Genomic DNA, 25,970 nt, shown 5'->3' with positions numbered 1-25,970 from the left:
AATTCGTTATATGTTTATTACAGCTACAGTACTTTCCGAAATCCGAAGTGTTATATACGTTGTTGAATCACTAGCCGAAACAATTCTTGATATCCACCTTGCGCTTTGCCGACCAGGATACCGCGTGCTCGCTTTGTCGCGATTTCAGACCCCAAGGTCCGTCGCTTGGTAAGTCCGACAGTATTTTTCATTCATAATGAAGTAACAGCGCTCTCAGTGTATAGACTTCTCAACATCGCATTACCCTCAAAACAATAGCTAAAGCCGCCAGTCAAAAAAACGTACAATTATTTTGTTGCTGCAGCTGCTTGCTATCACTCTAGAACCTTCGCTATTCCCTCGTTTTGAGTTTGGTTGTGCTGCGACGGTGCTTGCTATGTAGTTCTACAAGCGCAACAGTACGTGTAAATCAGTAATAACAGAATTATCATTCCAAACCCTTGGGCGATTGTCTTCTACTATCATTGATGTGTGGCGACGCAAGTTTTTATGGGCCATAGAAAGTCCCATAACATGGGCGGTTATTAGAACGCACGGACTTTTCGTTGCTAAGGCACATTACCTCAGCTAGAAAAGCGGGTTGTTCACGTGAAAATTCTCAGGGATTTTGAAACGTCTGCCCATAGCAGAACTGGCTGCTCAGCCTCTGGAATAGACATCCTTGACTCGTGGGCGATGAAACTGATCCGTTTACAATATGACCTATGCCCATTCAAAGACCAAGAAAAGAAATGAAGGTTCTGAGCACTGTGGAAGTCGGTCTATGCGAGCCTGGAGTGCCTTGGCAATGCGGAACAGCGCGTATTGGTAAGAGGCTGTTATTTTTCGTGGTGTGCGCAAAGTGAAGTTAGCCTGAGGTAATACTCGGCAAGAGACGCTCAGCAGCCAAGACGGCAGAAAAGTGCAACGCAAAGCCACTACCGACAGCAACATCTACACCATTTGGTCACCCGCCGTGGTTCCTCAGTGGCTATGGTGTTGGGCTGCTGAGCACGAGGTCGCGGGATCGAATACCGGCCACAGCGGCCGCATTTCGATGGGGGCGAAATGCGAAAACACCCGTGTGCTTAGATTTAGGTGCACGTTAAAGAACCCCAGGTGGTCAAAATATCCGGAGTCCTCCACTACGGCGTGCCTCATAATCAGAAAGTGGTTTTGGCACGTAAAACCCCAAATATTATTATTATTATTATTACACCTTTTGGTCGAAACCTCCAGACTCCACCAAGCTCTCATGCGTGAGCATGTGCATTTGAAAGATCTAGTTAGCATTGCAGAACTATGCGTACGATTGGGGCCAGGTACTTTGCCGTACAACAAAATGGAATAGCTAAAAAATAATTTTACAAATATCCGTCATCGGCACATGTGTAGCGATAGTACCGCTGACTGTAAGTGTAAGACTACTGGTTATATATGTGTGCTCTACGGCGATGAGCTATTCGGCAAGATTGCGGTAGCAGCACTCGCAGCATTCGTGGTCAAAAATTCCGGCAAGTAGTCGGACAGTCGTTCTTATGCATGCATTGTCGTACCGTTGTCGCCATTCCCTTGTGGTTTTGCCATCGTCGTTACTCCAGCATTGTCTTTCGGGTGTCTTCACGCTATTGTCGTCATAAGCTCGTCCTCATCCCATTGTCCTCATGGCGACGTCATCACGCTGTCTTTATTATACAATCGTCATAATTTTCGAATCGTCGTCTTGTTGTCGTCACGCCATGATCTTCATACCGCCTTTGCGATCGACGTCGTTCCGTCTTCGTCTTTCTTTCGTCGGCCCTGCTTTGTCATCATACAACCGCAGTCGTTTTGTCGCGCTAATTGGCACCTTTGGCAAGCGAGTATCCCAGCAATTTGGGCTATTACCAGAGACAGGGAATATTCTATATAAATGAAGCAAGGAAAGCCTCAGAATGAACATTACCGATCATAAACGTGATTTTAACATTACGGTGTGTCTCTACATTGCTTGAACGTTAATGTCATCACAGCCGACAGTCATCGTGAGATTGATTCTGCCGTATTGTTTTCTAAAGTTAGAATTGTTTTACAAATCACCAGTGAGTGATTGCACTGCTATGCTTAATCTGGGGAACATCAGGAAGTTGCACAAGTTGCAAGACAAATTCAAATGGCGAGATAGCCAGTTAAAAATGTTTGCCAAATAAATGTATAAGTACTCACGTAAGGATACATGTTGCAACATTGAAATTGAAAGTGGATATTTGTGAAGTGACCATGGGCGCTATAACGTAAAGCTATTCCAAACTTTCTATTCCAATTTAGCAATCAACCCTCCGCGATTGGTCAAAAAGTTCTGGAAACACCCCCACTTCGCCTGTCTGTCATGAGACATCATGTAAACCGCGGCCGCTCGCCATCTGGCATGACATGTACACACTGATTATGCATCATTGGAGCCAACAAAAGAAAAATTGTTATTTCTGATTCGACACCTTTTCGCTCTTAGCGCTCGGCTATTGGTCAAAAGCTTTTGGGCTGCACCCACTTCATCTGCCTGTCACGCGACGTCACGAAACCGCGAAAACTCAGCGCGTCAAAATGATGTATACGCATTCAAAACGCATTAATATGCCGAACAAAACTGAATCTTTTCTGAATTGCCGCAGGCTGCCCCGTTCCGAAAGGAATAAAAGATGGCTGTCGCCGTTCACTCAGGCACTGGCTACTCGCACATGCCGGAGAGCATGGGTTTATTTGTGTACAATAAAACTTCTTGCGTGGCCGTGTAATGTTTTTGAGCAATTTCGGGATGTTTTCGGCGTCGCTCTGCCAACTCTTCTTTGCTGAGGATCCGTTTTAGTGGCATTCTTAACCTTCCGTTGCATTCCGCCGCGATTTTCCACAAGCCACCTCAAGCTAAGTAAGGGAAAGCGGACCAGTCGCAGACACCAGCCCCACCCTCTTCGTCCAGTTACCTACTTTCATTCTACTGGCTGGACCCCATCGAATCACTATCGACTTGAGCGTGCTCCTCGCCTCTTGTCAGCCAATTAGGTAAGACAAGCCGCTCACTGTAGGCAATGTTATTCGTTTTAAAGCAAACAAAAGTGACCGCCTATAAAAGAGGACAGCGCTTGGTTGGTCTGTTGAGACAACATTACGGTTGACCGTCCGATGCTTGCGTCGGCGGTTACGCAAATTTGACGTCAGGAGATTGGAATAAAAACATATTGGAATAGTTTTACGTTATAAGGCCCCATATGATTAACATGTACGATCGTAGTACGACTATTGATATATGCGTCCTAAATATGTCCTACGAAATACACTGGCGTTCGAGTTACAAGGGGCGGAATTCATCAAGCTGCGCTGTTTCTACGAGATTCTTGGCCTGAAAGCTTTTACGCTAAGATAAGGCTACAACCGAAGCGGCAGTGCCTTATCTTACAGCGTCGTATGCGAGCGAGGAGCAAGCAAATCTTCCATGAAACGACATGAAAGAAGCGCGGTCAACTGATATCATGGTCGCACATCATACATGTGTACTTTAGGCTGTATTCTTAGAGAAAATTACTACACACCCCCTATTCAACAACTTCCTTTTCCGGGCGTGTGCGACAGCGCCGACAAGCGCAACGAAGCTCGGGCGTTCACCGAACCACCGTCAAAATAATGGCAGTCGAAATGTCACGCATTCTTGCGGGACATTGCTTCCGATTCAAACCGCGGCTGCCCTCCTCGGGCAACAACTTGCGGAGTGAAGATGGAACATGCACACTACAGTCCGAATCTTTTTTAAAGATTGGCTACCTAATCATACACCTGTGCTACAGGGCTCAACGGCTTGCAAGTAGTTACTAATGAAATTCTACCTATGAATCGCGCGCTGTCAAACATCAGAAAGCACAAATGAGGTAGCAACAGCTTGATTTGGGCGAGTTGGTAAATATTGAGTATAACCTGAAATAGCACGAAAAAGGCAAGGACAGGAATCGAAAAGAAATACAATCATGCAATGTTTTAATAATAGAGCAAGGCAGTATAAGTATAATGTAAAAAAATTTATCTAACCGCCGACGCAGGCATCGGGCGGTGAACCGCAGCGCTGTCATAACAATCCGATCAAACTCTCTTCTCGTTTATAGGAGGTGACTAGCGTTTGTTTTTCAAACGAATGACACTGTCCACATTCAGTGATATTTCTTATATAGTTGGCTGACAAGAATCGAGGAGAACGCTCAAATGGAGAGGGATTCGATGGCGTGCAATCAGCGCAGTAAAAATCAGTGCTCGATGAGTATTGGTGCCAGGGTCTGTGATTAGTCCGCTTCCTCTAACTACATTGCTGTGGCTGGTCGAAAATCACGGCAGCGTTCAACGGAAGCTTAAGAATGCCGCTTAAAAGGATTATCACCAATGAAGAGTTGGCAGAGCAATGTTTTATACGTGCCGGAAGGGCTTGATAACGTTAAACTGTCACGCAAAGAGCTTTATTATACGCCAATAAATCCATACTCTTTGGCAGGTGCGAGCAGCCAGTGCCTGAGCGATCGGCGGGCAGACATCTGCTACTCATTTCGGAAGAGAAAAAAATCCGTTTTGTTCGGCATACTCTTTTACGCCTACACATCCTAATGACGCGGTGAGTTTTCGCGGTCTTCTGACGCCGCGTGCAGACAGGCGAAGTGGGCGCAGCGCAAAACCTTTTGATCAATTGCAGAGGGCTAATGGCGAAAAGGCTTCGACTAAGAAATATTATTTTCATTTTGTTCGGTCTATTTATGCCTAATCATTGTGCACATGTAATATCAGATGGGGAGCTATCGCAAATATTATGAAGTTGCGTGATAAACAGGCGACGTGCGGGTGGTCCGAAAATTTTCTGACCAAATGTGGAGGCCTGACTGCAGAATTGGAATAGCAAAATTTGGTATACCTTTACGTCATAGCGCCCCAGGTTTCACAGCTGGCACGATAATGTTACAGCTTAGTAGTTCAGCGGAATTCACCGATGGTTTTCCTACAGCACGGTAAAAGCCGAAGGTGGCCTACAGCGCTGCTATCGAATGTCAATCATAGAACTTGCAACGCAGGCTTGGTATAAACGACGAGACGCCCGTATGGCCCGGGCAGCGGTGATAATGCACACGCAGGCGCCTTTTCTTTAACTGAATAAAATAGTTCCTAATAATATAAATTATTGAACTCTTTATTAACATTATTTATTCAACGCATTCCTATTCAGTAATTTCACAGCTCGGGCAATACAAGGCTTCGCGATGACAACTGTGCAAACAAAATGATTGACCCCATCCGTCATGGTGTACCTATTTGGTCTTAGTTTGGGAGCCACCTTCATTATTGCTGTCTTATTTGGTGCACCACATCTGTTACAAATATTAACCGTTTGCTTGCAATACAAATGAAAATTGTTCGCGTAAGTATTGATATGCCCTTTGACTCCCCATCCGAGCCCCTATTTAAAAAAAACTTCGCGTAATTAAAGTCAGTGATATGTTTAACTACCGCCTTGCTCTTGGATACCTAAAAGAAACCAAACAGAACTTAAGCCTTGTTTCATCTCTGGCTAGACTAAAACAACATCCCATGTTATAACACCAGCTCCCCGGAATACTGGCATGTGCTGCATGTGCGTTCAACCTATGGTAACCAAATGACTTGTTACACTCTCCCCACTTTGCTGAATACTCTCAGATTTGCGTCCGTCGATTTACCTAATTGTTCTGGCAGAGAACTGTATAATTTATATTGCCCCAATAATTTGGTTTGACCATGTACCTAATCTACTTCTTTTTAAGAGTTTTGTGTATCTATATATATATAGGTTTGTTTTTCCCGAGCTGTTTCATGTGCGAAGCAAATTGTTTAAGTGAGATCTGTGTACTACATGCTATTACCCTCTTTCCTTTCTTCATTTTCGTTGTTCCTCTTTCCTTTCTTTTTCCTCTTTTTTTTTCTTGCTCCTTGCTGTCTGCTGCCTTTTGGACCTTCTGGTTATTAGGACCAGTCAAGTTGAGTTTGTAGCAATTTTTTTCATAATATCTTGGGAATTTGTACGACTTGTTTTATAAATAAAGGTATTATTATTATTATTATTATTATTATTATTATTATTATTATTATTATTATTATTATTATTATTATTATAGTACTCTACAAACAACCTTTTGGTGAAGGCACGGTATCGACAGAGTTGTTTTTGCCATTATTATAGTGCTTGCAGCCAATGAGTAACTTGTTTATGTGCTTGGACAACTTTGCATGGATGACTGCTAACAAAGACCATATTTATTTACTTGGTTAAATTGGTACTGACAAGAAAATATGCACAGCATCACTCTACAGCCTTGTCTTTGCTGTATTGCAATCTGGAGAGTCTTGATTTTAAGGTATGAGCATTTGACACATTTATTGGCAATTCATAGCAATTCGTGACAACATGCGCTCATTCACTTGATCCTGAAGTACATGTTATGTACTGATATTATCATTGCTCTAAAATAAAAATATGCATTTAGGAGCGTAAAGATGACGATTGCAGTAGAGTTTGACATACTGTAACTATGTCAAACACTCTCTCTTTTCTTTGAGAACGTTGAAAAGCGCGAACTGGACAGGGACGAACAAGTCACTTATACAGGTACAGATAGGTATAGTTTATTACGAGAGAAATTATATATGGACACTTCTGGCGCATTTCTGCCGTCGTCTTCGCCGTTGTCGTTATGTGCTGTATAAATTGCAAAGGCGACGAAATCGTCGCCGCACGCCGTATGCTGTATGGGCGAATAAAAGCACGCGAGGGTGAGCCGACAATGGTGCCTCAATCTTGCGCACGCAAGGGAGGAAAGCCAGGAGAAAGCGCGCCATCTTACGTCACGCGCAAGGCATGGAAGGAGAGGAGGGAGGGGGGTGCGTTCTACTCCGGCGGCTGCTGCGCATGGCGCGGCCACCCTTGCACTATACTGAATGCGGTCTGCGGTGGGGGCGGAGCGCGCCGAGTGCTTATAGCTTCGCGTGCGCTGTGTTCTCGCCGCTTAGCTTGCATTGAAACGAGATGCAGCACAAAGGCCGATTCGCTCGCTGCTGCTGCCGCGCTTCCTCACTCCAGCGTTTTCACAGCGAATGTGCGCGGTCATCGAGTGAGATGTCTTCACGTTTGGTTGTGCGAGCGTGATACCATGCTTGTCAATTTAGTTAGTAAGGGAATGCTCACAATTCGATATAATCTAGAAAACTACTGCCCTTACTTCGCATAGCTGTCTACTAATTTGCTATCGTAATGAATGCTTTGTTTTTCGGGCCAAACTGCGACTTTTTCTTCCGTGTCCAGTTCACGCTTTTTAACATTCTTATGTATTACCAGTGTGTCCAAACTGTTTCTGTGGCCTAGAAGAGTTGATTGCTGGGCTAGTTAGTGTCTCATAATTGAGCTAGCAACTTATTAGAATAAAAACCACAGACACGAGAAAGGTGGATAAAGAATAGCGCTTGTCTTTGTCCACTTTCCTTGTGTCTGCAGTCTGTATTTCACTAAGTTAATATTGCTACTGTGGTGCTTTATCTTTTCAGCATCAGTTTCCCAATTGATGTTATCAATATGATTGAAGCGTTGTCGACCACTCCATCACCGTATATGAGACGGCTGTTAAAGATAACGTAAGTGGAAATAGTTTGAGAATGTTGGCAATCCTAAGAAAAACACAACTCATAGACATTATACAGGACTTATGGGAAACAGAGATGAACATCTTTTTACGCAAATGTAAAAAGGTTCTTTGAAATCTTTGTAATGTGCATCTTCTCTTACTTAGTATTTGAATGTATAAGCCTACACCTTCATAATATTGCGAAACACCATAATTTCGCGGCTAATGAGGCACTTTAGCATATTCACTGTTGGTAAACTTCACGATACGCCGCTTTGCTAATTGGCGCCGCGAAAAGACTGCACGCTTCCTTTTTTACCATTTCTTCCTTTTCGAAACTTGAGCTTTGCAGGTGGCACTTCACTCACACGTGCTCTTCGCTCTTGACTTATCATGCATCATTTGTCGCTCGAGGAATGCCTGTACAAAGTTCTTTGGCATGACTTCGCGCGCAATCTTATTGCTATTGCAAAGTCCTGCTTTTCGCATAGCGAAAGCATATATAGCCAAATAAATCGAATGCGTGATAGGTCGGGAAAATAAATTGTTCATTTTCCAAATTATGCTCATATTTCTCCCTTAAAGCTATCGCGTAGCCATAAAATTTGCGACCTTTTTTCAATCGCGAAAGCTGCCAAAATAAACACGTGGTAAAATAAAATGTTTTACAATAGATTTTATCCTGCAGTAGATAAGACAATTTGACCTTCTCCATATGCTACTGGTTGTGATATACATTGCCACATTAGAAAAGCACCGAATGTAGAAGGTGCTTTCCTTGTCTGTGGCATTTACTAGTTTTTCAATAAGTAATCGATTCCGCCAGACAGAAGAGTTGCGGAAAGCAAGCTGGACAATACTGCGAATACATTAGGAAGGAGTACTAGAATGCTAAGACGACAGTGTGTGGCCAGAAAGACAATTTTGCATTCCTCGCCATAGTGGATTGTAGCTTCCTCATAAATATGGTAAATAAACCAAGGATGGGACGCCAGCGTGTGCAAATAACTTGATTAAGGCGATCACCAGAGCTTATGCTCAGCAAGGTCGGCTTAGCACTTTTTAGATCCGGGCAGGCAGCCACTGATACTGAACTGGATATGTTCAACACGGGAACTTTATCAACTACTTTTGAGATTACTGTAATGAACACAGGGAGCGAAGCCTTGTGTTTACACCTGTTCTCGACAGCGCTTTTCGTATACAGTGGACACCGTTGTGTGCCGATACGGCCGCGCGGTCCGCGCTGTCATGACCAGAAATCCACTGGTAGATGTTGGGTAGTCAAGAACAATAAAAAAGCATGCATAAACATCTCAGCGCAATGTCCGCAGCAATTTACAGATAGAATAACTATTAGAATTGTGTATTACCGCCTGGTGTTTTACGTGCCATCCGATCATAACACACGCCGTGGTGGTTACTCCTAAATAATTTTGGCCACCTTTAGTTATTTAACGCCCAACAAATGCACGGCACAGAAACGTTTTGGCATTCCGCCACAATTTATTTATTTATTCAGCGTTGATTTAGAGACAGCGAAGGTCTTGGATGGCAAGGCTAAAGGCAGAACATTCTCTGCCTGACTAAGGCCCTGTCACCTATACATTGCTCAACGGTAAGGTAGCCTGTCATAAAATAGGGTATACACACATATCAATAGCTTGGATTACACATACATAGCATGCATTACAAAAATACGTGCATTAAATACAAGAATCATCGTACAACTTTCTAAGTCAAAACAGTTTAGGTCCAACAGAGTAATATGAATACGAAAAAAAGTTTTGTATGTATACAAGCATAACATGAAACCGACTTAAAATAATTATAAATAAAACACACAAGAAACCAATTAGCCCAATGTCAATCAGAAAGGGAAAGGAAATATTTTTTCATAGCGCTTTTAAAGCAGTTTATTGATCTGAAGTTTTGAGCAATAGTGATCGTGTTAGGATGTGCATTTACGAAGGATGGGACTAAGTATGCTACTTGTTTTCCACCGTAGTTGGTCCTGCAAAATGGAATTCTAATATGGGCATGCCTAAAATTGTATTGGGTGTAACTTGAGAAGTAATATTGATAAAAAATGAGTGAAGTTTTCTCGAGTTCGCCTCGTATGTATATAGCGCACTTAAGTTCGCGTAGTTGATTTATTTTTAAAAGTCCATGTTTCAAGAAAAAAGGTGCCGTGTGATCACGGGGTACAAGGTTTTCAACACAGCGAACCGCTTGTTTTTGGAGACATATCAGTCGACCCAAGTTTGATTGGAATGTAGTCCCCCATACCAACAGGCAATAACTAAGCTGGTATTGAATTAAAACATAATGCAGACGGCGTTTCAACCAAGTAGGAACAAGGTATCTAATCTTAAACAAAATACCTATTGACCTACAAATAATACAATGAATGTTCGTTACACGAGGTGTAGAACTCAGGTTCTCATCAGAAAGTACGCCTAAAAATTTAAAAGATGAAGTCCGTTCGATTACACAACTGTTGAACTTTACACAAAAAGTAGAGTCATCAGGCCTATTTCTAGGCTCAAAAACCACATACTTAGTTTTAGTGATGTTTAACTGTAGCTGGTTTGCTGATAACCAAACAAAAAGTTGATCTAATCAATTATTAGTTGTAATTTCTAGCACACGTAGACTGTCACCTGAGAAAAACAAACTTCTGTCGTCAGCATACAAGACTATATCTGGAGTAAGCGGCATGTTTACAATATCGTTTACGTATAGAGTAAAGAATAGTGGACCCAAAATTGACCCTTGAGGGACACCGAGTGCAATTTCTTTCTTTTGTGAATGACACCCATTATAACACGTGTATTGCTGTCTGGTAGTGAAGTAATTTTGAATCAGTTTTAGAGCCACTCCTCGAACTCCGTAGTATGAGTGTTTATTAAATAGGATGGTGTGTTCAATGGAGTCGACAGCTTTTCTAATATCCAGGAAAAGACGGACTGTGTATAGTTTGTTCTCAAGGTTACTGAGCAATTTTTCTTTGATCTTAGCAAGTGCTATTTCAGTAGATCTGTGTTCACAGAAGCGAAACTGTTGGTCCACAGGGGCGTGGTTCTTATCTAGGAATTTAGTTAGTCAGAACTTAGGAGTCGTTGCAGCACTCTTGAGAAAATAGGTAGTATGAATATCGGTCTGTCATTATTTACATCAGCGACAGAGCCTCCCTTATGCAATGCAATCACTTTGGCAATTTTCACAGAATCGGGAAAAATGCCATTCGCGAAAGCACCGTTACAGATATGGCATAATGGAGGTGAGACATCGTCTGCAACAGATATAATTGGTGCTGCTTTTATGTCATCAGTCTCTGATGTAGTATCCTTTTTCAAAGCCTTGAGAAAGGAAAACACTTCCATTTCGGTTCAAGGTGACAAAAAGATAGAATTGGAGGTCTCGTAGTTTAGAAATTTTTCAGATGACGGTAGTGAACCACTAGAGTGGGATGACCCACCATCAAGTAAAAATTATCATTGAATTTATTGGCCAAGGAAGTATCACTGCATTCGGCGTCATCAAACCTTAGAGTATTCTGGTTCGTGTTATACTGGGTTCCTTTTAACCTGCGAATTGCATTCCATAATTTATTTGGATTGTTTGATACCGTAGAAAACACATGTTTATAATACCTGTTTCTAGCTTTCTTGAGGTCTGAAGTCAACTTGTTTCCTATTTTCTTGTATTCACTTTATATAGCAAGATCCCTGTACCGAATAAATGCATCAAATAAGTTGTCACGTTTCAGCATTCTTTTACACGTCTCTACAGTTACCCAAGGCTTCCTAGCTTTCTTGAAGGTCCTTATTTGTTCTAATGAGAAAGCATCATCATAACATGACTTTATTATCTGAATAAACGTATCATACGAAATATTCGGATCATTTTCACTATACAATTTAGACCAGTCTGTATTCTCTATCATTGAGCGAAAAGCACTCATATTGTCATCGTTAAAGTGGTGACAGAAAGAAAGCTGATATCGAAAACGCCTTCTTTTATTTTCATGTCGTAGCAAAAACAAAATACTGGCAAATGATCGCTTAAATCAGAGGTGAGAATTCCCCCCAAAACATCATTTGGATCGGGGTTCGTTATGCATATATCAATTAATGATTCAGAATCTGGCGTTATTCTGAGTGGCGAACAAATTGTATTAATTGAAGTTATAGGAATGTCGCACGTCAATGAATTCTTGAGTGGGTGCAGTAGGTAATAATAAGTTAATATTCATATCGCTAACTAAAACAACCGGGAGACTCTGATCACAGGTATATTCCAATATTTTGGTAATGTATTGAATGAAATCATCATGATCACCTGAAAGGGGATGGTACACTGATGCAATTAGATATTTACAACAATTTACAGCAACACATTCATAGGAATCAGTAACGCACGAAAATTCGGACAGAAGCTCGTAGGACAGATCGTTTTTCAAATAAAGTGATGTACCTCCACCACGGCGGTGTTTACGATAAACATCTCCACATTTATAACCATCAAAATCATCTACGCTTGTGAACCACGTCTCGGTAAAAGCAAGAACTTAGAATTTATGTCCTAGAGATTCCACATACGTCTCAGTTTCTACATATTTATTGTTCAGACTCCTAGCATTTAAATGAAAGATAGCTTGTTATCTGTTAGAAAAAATGAAGCATTTACGGCAGAAGCTTCTGCCTCAGCTTCGTCGACCTTTTTTTTTCAAAGCAGCTCTCTCTGAAGAATGTGTTTTCATTGTAGCCTGCACTTGATCGCACACATCCGAGAAATGCTGCACAGTTTGCTCTAATTTATCAACTGTGTGCTTCAGCAGCATGAGTTCTTCAACTTTATTCATAATGAGAGGTAGTTGCATCAATTGATTGTTAATTTCAGACAGCATCCGTTCAACTCCTGAAGCTTGTTCGTGTTTCTCTTCTCGCACGTCAGCGGCAATTCGGGCTGCTTAAACAACACGCGTCTGACATTTCCAATTATTCTTCGTCGGGTCACCTTGTGCCTTAAACGCGGTCTTAGTCACGCCTGAACATGCGCCGAGGTTGTAACTAAAGCCGGATTCTGTGCCCATAGGGTACAAGCCTGATTCTCGAAGGGTGTCATTGCAGACTACCAAAGTACCGACAGAGGCATTTCTAATAAAAAAAAAGTGCATCAAAGTAACATTAGAAGCAGCAGTGGTGGTGGCAGGGAGCAAGCAAGACTTCTACTAAAATGTACAGTTTGCACCAGCACAAACCTGCAAGTATATAGCGAAGAACTTGGTTACACTTTCTGCGATGCCGCTCGCTATCACCACCGCAGAGAAAATGCACCGATGTCAGGGGAGCCTTGTTCTTTTAAAGTAGCTCGATGACGTCACCGCTGCATGCAATCTTGGAAGGATTCCTCTGTCAGTGCCAGTTCCACGTGGGCGATGTTTCCAGGGAAGGATAGCCGCAACTGCAAGTATCCAAGAACTTGGTTACACTTTCTGCGATGCCGCTCGCCACCACCACCGCAGAGCAAATGCCAAAATGTTGCCGCCGCGGATGAAACTAAATCAGTTACTGGCATAATTCTTTATAAGAAAACCTAGAAACTAACAGTTAAGATGACCGTCGGACAAAGAGATGGGATTTATGTTGTGTTATTTATTCACTCTGTGCTTGCAAAAAATATGCACGACATTGAACTCATGCGAATTTGCTTAAGGGATAACGGAAAATATATCTACAGCGCAGTGTGCTGTACAGCAGCACTGTAGATGAATCAGGATTGAATCGAGAAAGGCGCAATGCGGATTTGACTATGAATAACGTTGAGTAGATTGCCACGTTTGACATCCTGGCGCGGGAAGAATAGTGGGTCATGGACAGATGACCTATTAAAACTCCGGAGATTACGTTGGTGGCATGCAAAGTCAGCGTTGATGATGAGACACAATAAAGAGGAGCATATTTTCTTGAGTAGCAGGCCCTAGCTGACGGTCACTCCTCAGCGGATGAATCTCCCGGGCACTCGCGCCGGCCACGCATGATCCGAGCCACGCGCCCACTTCGCTTCCTACGCAAAGTCCTGTCCCTAGCCAGCCGGCGTTCTCTTCATCTCCTTCGACATCGGTGCCGCTGCAGGTAAATCAACGTCAACTATTTACAGGGGAGCCTGATAATATGTAGAAATTAATAGCCGCAAATTCTGGTCGTCAATCCTGTCCTCCACGTTGGATAATCCACGCGACACTCGCACGACATGTCATTTTTCAGATTAGTGAAAGGGAAGCAGGTGATGGCAGAGAGGGAACTTCCGATGACGTTCGATTGAACGCCGTCGCATAGGATACGTGCTCGACAAACGTGAAAGCCAGGTAAATAATTGTGCTTTAAAAAAGCGCTGGCTATAGTGGCCGACGCTTACAAGGAAGTTCTACCCAAGCACAGTAAGCTTTCTGTACTATGATGGCGCTGCTGTCGGAGGCTGTCTTTCAACTCGAAAAAAGAACTGGAGGTGTCGTTATCACAGGCAGAAGTTACTGATTCGCCATCATCAATGCGACGCACTCAAAGCACAGCAGCACGAAGCTAAAGCTCAATCACGAAACCGCAAAATTGCCTCACCGCGTGGCCAAAAGTGCGCTGACGTTAGCTGCATTGCGCTTATGTGACCCCAAGCTGACCGGTTTTGGCAATTGCTTTATCATCATCGGTGGGAGCATTTCGGGGAACGCTATGTCATTTTTCAGCAGTATGAAAGAAGCTACCGAATGTAGTTGGAGCACCATTTTCCGACCACCCGAATAAGATAAGTTTCTCTACAGCGGTCCGAAACGACCACCTAAAACGCCTAAGACATTTCTTGGATCCCGTCTTGCGAGCACGTGTAAGTCGTGCTGGACAGCTTAGCGAAATACCTAACATGAATTGCGCACAGCCAGTGATAACCTCTGCTGCCGAAGCAAGGAGGATCTCTAATAAAGTAAAGAATATAATTGCAGGAAGATGAGCGTTGACCTAGAAATAGACAACTGTAACCTCAAGAGGCCAGAAGACACTTGTATGGCCTGTAGAGCAATAGGTGCAGCAGGCATCCTGGTTCAGATTCAGTGCGTGAAATTAATTAAGAAAGATAGGCAATACAAAGAGTAGAAAACCGCTGGTCCTAAAGAGTATCAGAAATTGGTGTGAAAGAAAGGAAACTCGTTCTGCGATGACTGATTCTGCAGCTCTCTGACCTGATTTGAAAAGCTGCAGGCGGTATCATCATGTAGAAGGAGGAATATATTTGAGTGTGGCAAGGCCGCTCGATTCCTAGGCACTGTTGTTGCAAATCTATTCGATATAATGATATCTCTTTTGTACTAACTAGTTCTGGGTGACTTAATCACTACGACGCAGTATTAAAACAGAATTATTTATCTTTTATTTTTAATCTGTTAGCATTTTTAGAGCACCTGACGGACTAATGGTCGCTATGCTGCCCATAGTCAAATGGTTAGAGGATCGGGTTGCTAGCAGTGTTGAAGGAACAGGGCTGAAAACCAACCATTAGTCGAAGTTTAGACGCTGAACATGCGACAGTGTGCACATATGTGCCGCTTGATTGCTGCACGCATCGGTTACTATGAATGCGGCACTGGGTACGTACCGCTACTTAATGAAACTGAAATGAAATGCGGGACTGTGTATATGCGAAACGGTCCATGCTTCTCTTCAGTGAACATTGTGGGGTGCCTGTGCCATGTTCCCGACTTTTCTGCTTTTTTGTTTTACTCACGAGGGAATAAAATTACCAATACTCGTCTGTATAATTAATTATTTTATTAACGCACTAGAAAAATCTCTGGACACAGACAGGCCGCCAATGGAAACTGACCGTTGCCACATTTACCACCCAAAGTCCATCGACTGAAGGTGCCTAGCAGGACTCTTTGAGAAACTATCAGGCAATGTTTGGGATATTATAGGCCTTAGTAAAGTGAAAAGAGCTGGTGAGGCTTATACAATGCAGAAAAATGGCCACGTCCTCTGCTATAGAGGATTACCAAATAAGAAGGACTTCGGAGTAGGATTCTTAATCCTTAAGGACGTAGCGGGCAATACTGACGAATTCTACAGCAATAGGGAGAGGGTAGCAGTATCGTAATAAAGCTGAATAGGAGGTATAGATTAATGCAGTATAAACCTAAGCTCCAACCTGCAGTCACGACGATGAAGAAATAGAACAGTTTTATGAAGACGTTGAATTAGCGACGCGAAAAGAGCAAGCTCAGTATACTGTTGTCTTGGGCGACTTCAATGCAATACTAGGGAAAAAGTAAGCTGGTGAACAAGCAATTGGCAACGACGACGTTGATTCTAGGAGCACTCTAGGAGAGATGTTGGCGAAATTCGCGGAAAGGAAAAGCTGCGAGTAATGAACAGCTTCTTCAGAAAGCGTTGGAGCAAAACGTGGGCCTGGAAAAGCCCTAATTGTGAAACAAATGAAATTGATTTCATACTTTGTGGCGATCCAAGCAATATTCACGATGTAGAAGTGCAAGGTAGGATAAAGCGCAGTGACTATAGGTTAGGGAGGGCTAGGATTCACTTCTATTTGAAGAGAGAAAGAGTAAAATTGATAAAGAAGAAACATGCCGACCCAGACGTAGTAAAGGTAAAAGCAGACCTATTAAGGCTAGAACAGAGAGATGAAGATGACATAGAGAGCAATGAATGAAACCGTAACTAGGCTTGTTTCAGAAGCAGCAGCTGAAGTGGGAGGTAAGGTATCAAACCTACTAGTAGGTAAGCTTTCGCAAGTAAGAAAGAACCTATTAAAGAAATGACAAAGAATGAAAGTGTCCAACTCAAGAGATTAGATAGAATTCGCCAAACTGTCAAAACTGATCAACAAGAAGAAAATAAGAGATGTTTGAAATTTAAACGTCAGGAAGATAGAGGAAGAAGCAAAAGAATGGCGCAACATGAAATCAGTAAGAAGGCGACTTGGCGTAGGACAAACCAAGAAGCATGCATTGAAAGATAAGCAGGGTAATATCATTAGCAATCTCGAAGATATAGTAAAAGCAATGGAAAAATTCTATACTGACCTGTAAGTACCCGAAGCAGCCACAATACCTCCATTCGCAGTAGTAATGAACAGGTTACAGAGCCTCCTTCCGTAACTAGCGATGAAGTTAGAAGGGCCTTCCAAGACATCTAACGGGGGAAAGCGGCAAGAAAAGAGGGAATACCGGATGCAAAGATGGAGGAGACATAATGCTTGCAAAACTGGCGGCCCTTTATACGAACTGTCTATCGACTGCAAGGGTCCTAGAGAACTGGATTAATGGCAATATTATATACTATTCCACAAAACAGGAGACGTTAAAGAATTGAAAATTTATAGGCCCCATTACCTTACTTCTATAACTACATAAAATATTCACCAAGATAACCTCCAATAGAATAAGGGCAACAATGGACTTTAGTCAACCAAGGGAACAGACAGGTTTCAGGATTGGATACTCTACAATGAATCACATACATTTAGTTAATTAGGGAATCGAGAAATCCACATAATACACTCGGCCTCTCTATATGGCTTTCATAGATCACGAATATGCCTTTGATTCAGTAGAGATACCAGCAGTCATAGAGGCATTACGTAATCAAGGAGTACAGGAGGCTTACGTAAATATCTTCGAAAGTATCTACAGAGATTCCACAGCTACCATAGTTCTTTACAAGTAGTAAGATACCTATAAAGAAAGGGGTAAGACAAGGAGACATAATCGCACGAGTGCTATTCACCGCATGCTTGCTAGAAGTATTCAAGATATTAAACTGGGAAGGCTTACGCGTAACAATCAACGGCGAATATTTCAGCAATCTTCGATTTGCAGTTGACATTGTCCTGTTCAGCAACTCTGGGCACGAGTTACAACAAATGATTGAGGGCCTTAACAGAGAGAGTATAATAGTGGGGTTGAACCTTAATATGCAGAAGACAAAGATAATGATCAATAGATGGGTAAAAGAACACTTCAGAATCGCCAGTCGGCCTCTAGAGTCTGTGAATAAGTATGTTTACCTAGGTCAATTACTCACAGGGGACCCTGATAATGAGCAGGAAATTTACAGAAGGATAAAAATGGGTTAGAGCGCATTCGGCAGCCATTGTCAGATCCTGACTGGAAGCTTACCAGTACCATTGAAAAGACAGGTGTACAATCAATACATTGTACCCGTATTAACGTATTGGGGAGAATCTTCGAGAATGACAGTCAAAGAACCTCGAAAGAAAGTTAAGGACTGCGCAAAGAGTGATGCAACGAAGTATCTTAGTCGTAATGTTAAGAGACAGGAAGAGAGCGGTGTGGATCAGGCAGCAATCAAGGATAGCCGATATTCTTGTTGACATTAGGAGAAAGAAACGGAGCTGGGTAGGTCATGTAATGCGTAGGTTGGATAACCAGTGGACCATTAGGGTTGCAGAACGAGCGCCATGAGAAGGAAAGCGCAGTCGAGGATGGCAGAAGACTAGCTGGGGTGATGAAATTAAGAAATTCTCAGCCGCTAGTTGGAATCGGTTGGTGTAGGACAGGGGTGATTGGAGATCGCAGAGAGAGGCCTTCATCCTGCAGTGGATATAAAATAGGCTGATGGTGATGATGAATATGACGTCTTTGTTTTCGGTGCTTAGCATCACAGAATCTGAACAATAGTGATTACAAATTACTTCTACCCGTTTCGCGAACAACTGGGCTGGATACGTGATCGTGCAAATGCCACAGCGTTGCCGATCTATGTCTGCCGGTGAATAATCTCTTTTTGTCTACCGCATAGTTTTGGGTGGAGTGCCACCAAAGAAAAACTGTGTGGCTTAGTTTACCCACAGCTGCAGCTCAGTGGTTACGACGTATAGCGCTTCCGACCTCGAGGCCGAGGGTTCGATTACTGCCACACCAGCCACATCCCTATGGTGGCCGACGAAAAAGACGCTCGTGCACATAGATTTACGTGCACGTTTAAGTATTTGATGGGGTCAAAATTTACCAGGGATCAGTCACCACATCGCGCCTCTTAAGCATATCACGGTGGGGCACGTAAAGCCCCACAACGTAATTTTATTGCCTCTCTCTTCTCCCCCTAATGCCTTGATCTTTTCATTGCTGCGGTTATTAGTGATAGAGAAAAAGACTGTGACATTTACTTTTCTAACAGGATTAGTTTACGGAAACGTCGGCGAATGTTCACCAGGATGGTAAATCCGATTATTGGCAAACTACTATTCGTGGCTATCGGTGCAAGCATGTGGATATGGATGCAAGCCTATGTCAAAGTTCAGATCGCCCTGTACGGAGAAAATGTTTTGAAACCCCGCAATCGGTCAGTGCCGGACGAATTCTACAGCGACTCCTTTGGACGACACGAATACGCAAAACTCACGGTATGTAAACCCGCTTTTCACAGTCACACTGCGGACTCTTAGCAAGTGCGGAGTGTCGCTCCCAATTCCAAACAGCAATCTGCATAATGTATGTTACAGACATGTCTCATTATGGTATTGAATTGAAATTAACATCATCATAATTTTTGAGCTTTAAAGGGTTTAAAGCTAAACAGGGGTTTAGAAGTACACAGAGGGAGCATACAAAAGATGCAACATAATGAAAGAGTAACTCGAAAATATATTTGTCCGAATACAGCTGCAGCATCCCATTGTAATACAAACACCTGCCCTCCCCCCCCCCCCCCAAGAAGAAAAGAAGAAAAGAAAACATAAAGCAAAGGAAAAGCAGCTAAATTCAACAAAACGAGGCAAAAAAGGTCGCAAAGTGTGGATGATATACCCCTTACAGGAAGACTGAAATGAGAAAAAAAGTGACGTTCTTTTACTGTATGGTCAATATGTATGCGAAAGAATTATATGGCCCCTTGAGTGAAAATCCATCGTGATCGGCGTGGCTCGAAGATGGTACTGAAAATAGCCGATGGCACGAAAAATAAGGACGTCAAAAAATGCTCGGACTGACATGAAAAGTTTCAGGCTAGTTTTTGTGAACAAAGGAAATTAATGACTGGAAATTAAATTTTGTTAATCTCGGTCTGGGCGGGGAATCAAACCTCGGCCCTCCTGGGTGCGAGACGCGCACGCTTCCCCGACGCCAGGGTGGATTCGCTGTTCTAGCTAACTAAAGGTGTGCCTAGTGCGTGCGTCATTGGCCACGTGACGGCGCAGCCAAAGGAGAGGAGGTGGCGCCACGCCATGAATGTATACCATGAGCGCATTCATGGCGTTCCGAGGTCCAGAAGCGGTATAATTCTTGCGCATTCCCACACGTAAGCAGTCTTAAGTGTATCTGCCGACGTTCTTATATCCCACTTGGCAATACGTTTCAGCAAAGTTATATACTAAAGCTTTTCCTGAGCCTTCCATACTCTGTACGCTGAGAGTATTGAACAGACGGCGTGAAGTAGGACTGGGTAGCAAATGAAGCGTTCTACGTATTTGTACAAGCTTGCAGTACAGCAGTTCTTGAAACCGACTTAGATGGGTGAATTGGCGATGATGATGAAATTAGTCTATGTTGAAGGATAATTTTATGTTATTCCCTCTAAGCCGATAGCCATATTAAGGCGGAATACGTACAAAACATGATGATGTGGTGTTAGACAGGCAAAAAAAATTTGGTTTGATACAATATGTAATCGCAGAATAGATAATGTGCTCGAGAAGCTCACACACCATACGCGTCCGTGATATTTGGCGTTAACTTTATGCATGATTTCAGTAGCCACTTTTCAACCGTTAAACCTTTTCCTTATCTTCCAGTCACTCGATATTATACAGGCGGCTATAATACACAGCGTGAAAATAATTTCGAGATATGCATCAGTAACCAGGTAATGGAGGGTTTTGATTATATTGACACGGTTTCTTTTAGCCAGAAAACTCTGCATCTTCCTAGTTTGAATGCATGGCGCAATTCTTCCAAACCACTTTCCATATAGGTTCGCAGAGCTCTTGATTTTATGAGAAATCTGCATTAATAATTTGTACTTGAGCATTTACACACACGGGCTGAGAGAGCATGCAATGAACACAAGCCATAGAGGCATGTCCTGTCTATTTTGTGCTGTTATTCAGAAGGTGAAACTTCTTTGAACACCATTGAGAAGTGACCCAAGTCTATACATTTAGCGGCTGCCAAATTTTGTCCTCACAGGCGTATGTTCGTAATAAGCATGCGTCCGTGGATCTGAATGCACTGGCGTGTCCCGAAAAGCGGGGGCCGGGGTGTGAGTGGAGGCGCACATAACTCCTCCCCTTTCCCCGAGAGATTATCCCTAGCCCACCTTACTCAACTTTGCAAAATCATTCCATCAATCTACAAGAATGTCTGAACCACCAATTGTTCTCAGAATAAATGAGTCTATAGTTATTGCTAATATACCTGACCATCAGTAGATGTATTTAAGGACCGAGTATCACTTGCTGCTCTAATTGTAAAACTTATTCTAAATGTATTAATGCGAAGACATCATGTGCCCCATGGTTGGCACCGCAAATGGCCAACGGCGCAAAAAGTAAAAACACGTGACAAGGTGCTAGGATTGACGTCCAATTTATCAAGGAGGTTGCTGCAAGCACAGTAAATTAATAGAATTGAAAAGAAAGTTTGGTAAGTTTCGCCTCTGGGGGAAAAACGAACCCGTACTTCCAGGGTGCACGCGAGACGAGCGCGCTTCCCTGACGTCACAGCGGCTACACAGTTGTCGTTGACTATAGGTATGCCTAGTGTATGCGTCATTGCAGACGTCACGGCGCAGCCAATGTGGAGGAGGTGGCGTCACCTCATGAGTATATAAAATTTTAAAAAAATTCACCGACGATTACGATACTCCCTAATGCGAAATTTGAACGCAGCGCTAAACGTGTTTTCATTTCGCGATATATTGGCTGGCGCGGACAATCTGCTTGTTGCGGCACGTTGCAAACGGAGCAAAGTGTGGCCCAACTGCCTCGATAATTGTAATACCGCGAGACGTAGAGCGCGGGTGTCGCGTGGGCGCGATTGACAGCAGCGCCGCAGACATACCTCCCAGACAGCGCGCGCTATTCTGGCGCCGTGTCTTACCCATCATCGCTGCACTGCGCTTTACTTCACGCGCTCTCGCTATACCCTCCTTTACCGATTTCATCCCCTGCTGTCGTTCGCTCGATGACGCCGACGCTAGCAGCAGGAAAACGGCGGCTAAGAGTTTCGCTCTAAAAGCATTAATGTCCCATTGAGCGACATTGAGCGGTCCTTGAAGTTACGAACTTCTTGCGCGCAACCAGCGCATTGAGACGCTTGGCGCGTTATGATTTGGCCTTACTGAGGCGCAGTTAGGACCCTTAGGACGCAGTTGAGAGCATACGCGATTAAGGAACGCGCGGAGAAAGAACGTGCGCAGCTTGCACCAGTGGTGGAAAACTAGAGTCAACAGCGGACCTTCTGATCACCTAGCTATATTACGTGGCTTGAATAAGTTGTTTGTAGGTTTAGTGAGGTTCTGCCGGGTTTTGGTAAGTTGTCTCGGCGGGCTTCACGCTGGAATCTGTGAGCAGTCGCAGGCCGCGATGGCTTTCTCGGCAACGTCGAGCGTTCAGGCACCGACTCTCGCGTTGCCTGAACTGAAACTCGAAGTCCTCGACTAGACGTCGTCTCTTCTGAGCCGCAGCTTCGGTGCTGTGTTCCGGATCAGCTCGGCGGCTATGCATCGCTTCTCGCTTGGCAGTACGGCGCTCTTCCTGATAAGCCGCTTCTTTTTCTGGCGTCCGTACTTTCTTCGGTCTTCCCAGGGCAGCGGCACTTACGCTAGGAGTAGAGGAAGTGAGAGGAGTATCGCCGCGCCGGCTGTTCCGAGCTTTTACTTGCCTGTGACGTCACGACACTGCCCTAATAGCGTGGGGTGCGAGGAGGTTAGGTGGCTCAGTGGTCTCGCAGGTGGTTGCTAGGCAACGCGAGGCGGCGCACAGCTGTGCTGACGACTTTTCTGGTAATGCTCCACGGCGGAACTAAAGGCTTAGACAGCTCTGCTGTTAAAACATTTAACCAAAGGGGCTACAATTCTCTCGCATGCCCACACCTAAGCAATATTAAAAAGGCATACAACTCGCCAGAATATGTTGTGAGACCTTGATGGAAATGAAATTGCCATGATTTACAGTGATAGAATGCAGCACGCTGTTTACGGTTTAAGGAGAAATTATAATTTTAAATTGGCAAGAAAGTCTCAAAAACCAGTAAGCGGCGATACCTGGCGGTGAAATATTAGTATTTCGAATGTTATTAAGTTTAGCATATTTATTGCTTAAAATTGCAGTTGCTATATTATTAGACACTTGCGCTTTATTCTATGCTTCGGAAACCAAAACGCAGGCGTGGCTACGGCAACACACCGAACTGTGCATCACGTGTAAAGGCGCCATTTAGTTTTCAATCCGATTGGTTTCGTTTTGAGTGGTTAAATACCGAAGCAGTCGAATAGAAAACAGCGAAAACGCATATTATCGCATAAAAAGTTGAGCGATTCAGAAAAGATGAATCGCAGGAAAATCGACTTGATAAACAAAATCATACTTTGTTACAGCTACGGCCACACTTGTCGTACGCCTCCCACTAATGCTGGCGTATAATCGCTACCGCGCTCACCTATCACACACAGTTTTCAGCATGCTTCCAGTGAACGACTACATCCTCGCTGCACACAGAACAATTCTGATACTGTTCGACAGCGTTTGCCGCGTTAACGGCACTTTGACCGATAAACTTTCCATTGCCCTGAAAAATGGGTAACATAAAAATTGGCTGTCAGTCCCTTTAAGCGTCTCTGTCGAGTTTTTCAAGAATAACTTGTAATTTATGTTCAAAGAATCATTTGTTTTGCTTGTGTTCATCACTGAGCGTTTGCTTTTCAGAATATTACTATGCATTATGTAACCAAAGGCTGTCATGAAGAAGCTAGTGAGAATCGTCCTCTTCTGGTTCTCCTGCACGGATTTCTTGACTTTTGGTACATCTGGAACAGGCAGATACCAGTTCTCGGTGAAGATTTCTGGTATGTACGCCAGTGGCAAGCTCACGATCATGGTGAGATATAACATTTCTCAGGAAAACGTATGAACAGCTGTTCCTGTGCGGAACTTGTCAGCTGACTTATTTAGACTGAAGCGACGAGTTATAATTATCTACAATCTAGTGGCATTTTAAGAACACAGCTGACAATGTAACGGAAATGAAGCTATCTTGCATTCCACAGCTAATCGCCGCGACACGAACACACCATGTGTGTGTGTTCGTGTCCCACTTCCCACGCGCCAGTAAATCATCGCTGCTGATTTGCCAGGGTGTGCGCGCATGTTTAAATGCGTAACCGCTTTAATGCCTATTCAATGAGGAAACCGGGGCGTGCGTCACGCAAGATGAATCGCCATAAAGAAATTATAGCATAAAAGGAAATAACTTCGAAAGGAAAGAAAAGGTCGGGAGTTTCGAACCTACTGCCCCACGCTGAGAAGCAAAGTGTTGTTGCCACTTGGCTAAACACCCATGCTTGCAGAAATGTATATATCCATCTGAACCACATGAATGTCTTGTACCAGCTACTCAAAACAAATGTCAAAGGAGAACAGCTTCTTTGAAGACTTTGTTTAAAGCCTTCAGCGACGCATAACGTTTCCCGCCACTGCCATCACACGGTTGACTCAACATATCTAGTATGTATAGTATTATTGTGAGACAAACACGATAACTTGAGAAGCGCAAACGTCGCTTGGACCACAGCGTGCCTTTTGTTCACTCTTACTGATGACTGCCCACATATATTTCTGTCTACGGTACACAAAAGTTAACTTTTACCGCGTTAGCCTTAAGGAGCCTGTGCCGCCAAAAATGTGTTGTCATCGGCGTTGTCCGTTATAGAAAAATTATCCCGAACGACGCAAGCCGTCCACGTGGCGCAGAGGCGTTACTCAACTAATTGAATTTCGGAAAGCAAAATGCGTCTGAAAACTTGTAAATTAGGACTTACACACAACCTACAGACATGATAGCTTCGGATTGTAATTTTAGTGTGCGAGAAAACATAATTTTATTGCCCTGAAACTCAAACACAAACCCTTCTTTCAGCTGCCGTTTAAGGCCTGCCTTAGTGGCCGCGGACGCTAGGTATGGACACTAGGGGGACAGAGTGAGCGTGTTGTTGTCTTTAACTTAATTAAATGTGTTAGAGACATGTACCTATGAACGCTGTCGCGTTCCACTCCTAAGGGCCAAGGTTAAACTACCTTCAAGTTTTTCCTGTCCGTAATTATATGGACACGGTGTCGCCACCACGTTTCCCACAAGGTCCATATATGGTCGCTTGGCGCGGCGGCGTCCACTCGTACGCGGAAGGCCGGAAGGCGGCGAGTTTGCACGCCTAATTTTCGTGCGCGTAAAGGGGGGGGGGGGTGCAGAGCACAGTGGGGCCGCGTTTAAATAAACTAACCAACTAGCAAAGGTAGCGCGCGCCCAGAGTGAGGAAGGGAGGTGAGGTATGGATAGGGTAGCGCGAGTCTCCGCTTGTACTCCGGGCGTGGGCGCGCAGGGCACGGTTGATTGCAGCCGCATGGGTCCTATCTCGGAGGTAACCTACAATGAATTCCAAGGCTAACCGACCTGAAATAGCTGATGGCTTCGTGTGCGCCGAGTCGTCGTGCGCGTAGTTGGCATTGAAGCGAGAGACTGCAGGAAGGGGAATTCAATCACCGCTGCTGCCGCTTTTCCTCACGCCAGCGTTCTGACAGCTAGTGTCCGCGGTCATCGACTGAGATGTGTTCATATTTGCCCGTGCGCGCATGACATCCTGATTCCTATTTAGTTAGTGAGTGAATGTTTACAGTAGTTTTACAGCTGATAAAACTATTAACCTTACTGTGCATAGCTGTCCAATAATTTGCTATTGTAATCAATGCTTCCGCTTTCGGGCGAAAGTGTGACTTGTTTTTTATCGGTTGCAGAGAAAAAACGGATGCGTTTCATATCAGATACTACAAACTAAAGGCAGAGTGCTGAATTAACTCTGAGATTCAATTCACAAACAGAAATTCCCTCTGTACACAGCCGCAAATGAAGCCGAAAGTTCTCACCCTCCCCGCCTGTTCTGAAATTATATTCACAGCGTTGTGGCGCCAGATCTGCGTGGCTATGGTAACACTACACGGCCAATGGACAGCGCGCAGTACCTTATGGTAAATCTCATTGAGGATGTAAAGGAGCTACTCAACAAAATAAGTAAGTAATAGCTTTGTGCATGTTTG

At 43.7% G+C, this 25,970-nt stretch overlaps 1 protein-coding gene across 3 annotated transcripts in view; it reads left to right on the top strand.

Moving 5' to 3' along the window:
• The first annotated feature begins 4,583 nt into the window (after positions 1 to 4,583).
• LOC142587446 (AB hydrolase superfamily protein YfhM-like) overlaps positions 4,584 to 25,970 on the top strand; it is a 33,856-nt gene continuing 12,469 nt past the window's right edge. For 2 of the 3 annotated variants that reach the window (XM_075698469.1, XM_075698471.1), the window contains exons 1-5: positions 4,584 to 4,606; positions 7,558 to 7,644; positions 18,845 to 19,070; positions 23,589 to 23,728; positions 25,832 to 25,944. In XM_075698469.1, coding sequence (XP_075554584.1) covers positions 4,599 to 4,606; positions 7,558 to 7,644; positions 18,845 to 19,070; positions 23,589 to 23,728; positions 25,832 to 25,944 — 574 coding nt within the window. In that variant the 5' untranslated portion in view covers positions 4,584 to 4,598. Of the gene's footprint in view, positions 4,607 to 7,557; positions 7,645 to 18,844; positions 19,071 to 23,588; positions 23,761 to 25,831; positions 25,945 to 25,970 lie in introns of all 3 variants that reach the window. The other variant, XM_075698470.1, reaches the window with a different exon arrangement.

This window comes from Dermacentor variabilis, chromosome 7 (genome assembly GCF_050947875.1).
Source record: "Dermacentor variabilis isolate Ectoservices chromosome 7, ASM5094787v1, whole genome shotgun sequence".
NCBI classification, from domain to species: Eukaryota; Metazoa; Arthropoda; class Arachnida; order Ixodida; family Ixodidae; genus Dermacentor; species Dermacentor variabilis.
The sequence above is the reverse complement of the archived record's forward strand: the minus strand, read 5'-3'. Positions and strand labels throughout refer to the sequence as shown.